Source organism: Prunus dulcis, chromosome 2 (assembly GCF_902201215.1).
Source record: "Prunus dulcis chromosome 2, ALMONDv2, whole genome shotgun sequence".
Taxonomy (NCBI): domain Eukaryota; kingdom Viridiplantae; phylum Streptophyta; class Magnoliopsida; order Rosales; family Rosaceae; genus Prunus; species Prunus dulcis.
In genome coordinates, this window is record NC_047651.1 from 13,297,205 (window position 1) to 13,301,930 (window position 4,726).

General features: G+C 40.2%; 1 protein-coding gene across 1 annotated transcript; it reads left to right on the plus strand.

Annotated features, from left to right (window-relative positions):
• The first annotated feature begins 2,628 nt into the window (after nucleotides 1-2,628).
• LOC117617161 lies at nucleotides 2,629-4,179 on the plus strand. Its single transcript, XM_034346442.1, has one exon. It carries the CDS (start codon nucleotides 2,984-2,986, stop codon nucleotides 3,908-3,910), a length of 927 nt encoding a protein of 308 aa, XP_034202333.1. The 5' UTR covers nucleotides 2,629-2,983; the 3' UTR covers nucleotides 3,911-4,179.
• Nucleotides 4,180-4,726: the final 547 nt, after the last annotated feature.

Here is a 4,726-nt window from a genome sequence, read left to right on the forward strand (position 1 = left end):
ATTAACACATGGTATTGATTTAAAAAAGAAAAAACTAACACATGGTATTGGAATGATTCAAATTGTTAATTGTTTGTAGATCACTAACACGTATAGAATAAAAAAGTATATATGCTGCTTTATACGACGCTACTCATTCGACGTAAATCACTTAATATTTTGTAGCGAGCTCATCACAATATGTAATCCAATATTTGAAAGTTCAAGAATTAGAAATTGATTAGGGAAATAGTTGATCCAATTCCAATTCATTCTCCCTGATTTCTAAGTATTATTTAAACAAGATAATACAAGAGAAATAAAATTGTACCGATAAGGGGATCGATCGACCAAAAAAGCCTTCGGTATAGAATTATTAAGTTATTAAATATTCTAAAAGGCATTTTCAACTAATTGTAAACTTGATATGAGAAAAGCAATGGAAGTTTCAGAAACTCATAAGGACACGTGTAGTATTAAGTACAAGCAAAGACTTTGAACCATCAAAATCCTTGCCGTCTGACCTGTACCATTGACAAAGGATGCAATAGGCATTAAAATGCAGGTTAAGTCCGCATACAAAATGGGTCAAACGCGTACTGAGTTTGGTGGCCAAAACACACACCACAAACAGAAGGTTCAATTCAAGCTCAAGCCAGAGCCCCAAGGTTCAAAGTCCCTTGTCCCTCTCTAGTCTTTGCTTTTACTTTTAATTTAAAATCTTGAATGGACGTTCAAGAAAAGGAAATAAAGCAAATGATTCAAATATGTATGGGCTCACTTTTAATTTGAAGTTTAAGAATAGGGATTTCTGGGTCTGAACGATACAACTTTTTTTTTTAATTTCTTTTTTTGTTGGAAAATTATAATTTTAGGAGACGATCCGAGCTTTAACATATATACAAATTTTGAATTACATTATAAATAGCGTCATCCTTCCATCAAAATATAGTGTGATATGAACTTGAAATATTCTTTTACAAAATAAAGACAAAGGTCACTAAATTGAATGATCTTGACAGACACTCGACCTTTGTAATGTATATAACAATTCAGTTTTAAAAATTCAGATAAAGGTAGTTTAGGTAAAACACTAAGATTCACCAGAATATGTATCTTTCATTTCAAATTTGTTCAGTCTTGAACAAAAAAAAGAAAGTGGAGTAAAGGGATACATTCCCCCTCTAAACTAAACTCCTTCCCTCTCATTCAAAATTCCCAATCAAAAGATAAGGGCATCTCACCTTTAATTTCCTTTTTCTTTTTTCTTTTCTTCATCACCAAATCCCTTTCTCAATATGGCTCATTAGTTCTATAATTAGATAAGAAAAGAATGAATGAATGAGAAAATAAAAACATTATTTTCAGGACATGCTATTTTCATAGGTTTGTGTTGTACCATATGACACCGATAGGAGTATAAAGAGAAGAATTTTTGGTAACTCTTGTTTTTATAAACCAAAATCCTTTTTTTTTTTTTTTTCATTATTCTCTAAGAAAGGGAAGGGGGGAGTATCATATTGGGTTGCCTCAAGATTGTCTCATACCTGTAACATGAATCAAACCTTGGTACACTTAGGTGGAAAAGGAAGATTTTGAACCACTTTTTCCAGTGTGTCACCCCATGTGCGAAACCAAATTCCCAAATTAGTTTCTTCCATTTTTTTGCTTTCCATTAAAAACCTAATTTCCATGAAAAATGAAAAAATAACTAGAAACAAGAAAAAAAAAAAAACACACAGAATTCCACACTGCGCCGTTTGTTTTTGTATACTATTCTATGATACAATAATATTCTCCAGATTTTAATCCAATAATGATAAGACTGGTTTAGATCCTATAATATTGGATGAATACTTTTCCGATTGGAAGAAATAATTTTTTATTCCAATAATAACTGTAAATACCAAATAAAATATAAATAGTGATGAAACCCAATATCAATTTAAATATTGTTTAGCAATAAAAAAACAAATGGATATTGAAATCCTTCCAAAAAGCCCATATGCTTTGGCTTTGCCCCCACAAGGCAGGAGATTTAATTTGCTCCATCCAATTCCCAAGCAAAGTTATGCTCAACCACGCGCCTATAATTAGTGGTGCATTAACATCTCCTCTAAGGTGGTAAATCTTAAACCCAACCCATAATTACAAGCAAAATCCCAACTACAAGATAGGATAATATATGTCAAGACTTAAAACCAGATTTTCCCTCACCTAATGATTGAAGATTAAAGACACAGTGTTTGCGCTGTACATTAGAAAGTCAAATAGAAGATATCCAAAAATTAACAATTCAAATTTACCACGGTGTATTAATGATTGACAACTATTGGTGTATGTAAAATTCACACTCAATGTTGACTGGTAATTAGTTAATTAATTACCCGATAAGTGAAGAAATCATGTTTTTGATAATTGTGATTAGGAGTTGTGTTGTCTTACAAGTATAGCCAACCTTCCAAATTAATTTGGTAATTGGATAAACAACAAGCTGTTACATGCATCATCCATGAACATCTTCTTCTCTCAAGGTTTTGAGCCAAGTAAATGAATTCTGACCCTAAACCCAATCCAACCTAGCACATGTTTTTCTTATACTTCAACTTTGACTCTCTCTCTCTCTCAAACTTTTTCTCTCTAAATTTAATAAAGATAGCAAATAGCATACCCCATTGCACACCTCACACAAGCACACACCCACACACTAACACACAAATACACACATAAAAACTCCCACCCACTCTCCCATTCTTTCTCAAATACAAAACCAAAGCCAAGAAGAAGACAAAGCTCCCCCTTTTGGCCAGTGAAGAAGCCCTTTGGGTTCCTCATCATTTCCCATAGGGATTCAGGAGAAGATCTCTTTCAATTTCATACCCAGAAAAAGAAACACCCTATTTCCTCAAAAATGCCCACAAAGCCTTAAATTTCTCCTCAGACCCACTTGCACAAGCATTTCACGTTCAAATTGAATTGTGGGTTCGGATAGTAAATGTTTTAGATGAGGTGCAAGAAGCACCTTTGCGACCTCACCAGCGCCGTCGGTGTCTGCTCCTCCTGCCTCCGGGAACGCCTCACCGCCCTCATCGAGGCCCAAACCAAGGCCCAGGCCCAGCTTTCTCGGCTCCACTCCCGGACCTCCGCGCCGCCCGATGAACCGAAGCGCAAGTCCGACCCGAACCCCCCGCCTCTCATCTTCCCTCGCTCCGTCTCCCCCTACGTTTCTCGAAGAAAATCGGACGACTCCACGTGGCACCACAACCACCGTCCAGATCATCAAAACCAGCAACAGCAGCACCGAATCCGATTCTACAGTACGCCCCAGGTGGGCCCCACCTACAACAGCGCCACCAGCACCAACATTGAAGGGTCGTGCAGGAAGACCAAGACCAAGTTCTCGCTCTTCTCGAGCCTTTTCCGGTCCAGATCCGATAAGTTTTGGTCGGATCCTAGTTCTTCGACGGTTCAGCCCACGTCGTCCACCTCGGCTTCGTCGCCGTCGTGGTTCTCGGCGATCTTCTCCGGAAAACGACGGAATCGATCGAAGCAGCTCTACGCCGACGAGTCCAACAACACCGGCGGGCAGAGACCTCGCGGGTTGTCGCCTGATATAACGCCCGATCCCTTCGAGGACTGCGAGCGATCGCGGTCAGGCAGCGGGGACTCTTCGGGGGCGACCCCGGAGTGGAAGCGGACACCGGCGCTGGCTCCATCGTCGACTCGGAGGACACGTGTTGGCCAGGGGAAGAACAACGTCTCGGGTCTGGCGTTTTGCCTGAGCCCGCTAGTTCGGGCCAGCCCGAACCGGAACTGGGGCCAGAAGGGGTTGCCGCCGGAGTTCGCCGGCGAGATTCGGGTTGCGGCGGCGTTTTGCAAGAACCGGTCGAGGAAGCTGGTGGATTTCGGTAGAGCCAATCCTAACCGTTGATCGTACTGTTGACAACCGCACTCTTGTTTATGGCGTTTGTCTGTCGGAAGTACGATTTTGCCCCCTTCATCTTTAGTTTTTTTTTTTTTTTTTTTTCTTTTTCAAATTTTCATTTTTTAAACATATGGATGGTAATGTAAAAGGGAATGTTGGCTGTCTTTCTGTACACTAAAAATGTTGTTACTTGTTGGTTACCCACAAGATAGATTCTTTTTGTTGTATAATTTGGAACCTTATATAATTTTAAATACAGTGAGTAATTTTTTAAATTACGCAATTGCCCTCCTATCTCTCTCTCTCTCTCTCTCTTCTTTTTGAGTTTGGGTCTGAAAGTGGGAAACGCCACCGCATTGTGGGAACCATGGGGGCTCATCCGGGTGCTCCGCACTGGCAAAGCACTGGGGTGGGGCCAGGTGGTTCAAATTTTTTATCAGTGGCTGGTGTGGGTCCACGCGCCCACTTAAGACTAAGGTGGCATCGTGACCATCGAGAATCTGTGTGCTGGTGGGGCCACAAAACGCTGCGTTGTGTTGTGTCATATTGTTGTGTGCGTGTGTTAAATTTTTTAGTAAATAAATTTGTTGAGTCTGATGGATCGGATTCAGATTTTCGGATGCTTAGGAAGGTAATAGGGTGGGGCCCTACGTGGGTTTTATATCGGTGGGACCCAATGGAACGGGCCTCACCTGACCATATCTGCAGCTGCTTTATTAACGGTCATGGGAAGAAAATATCAAGGGTTGGGGGATCTTAAGGGTGTGTTTAGGGTATCTTCAATATTGTCCCAATTCCCAAATTTTTATGTACTTACACATA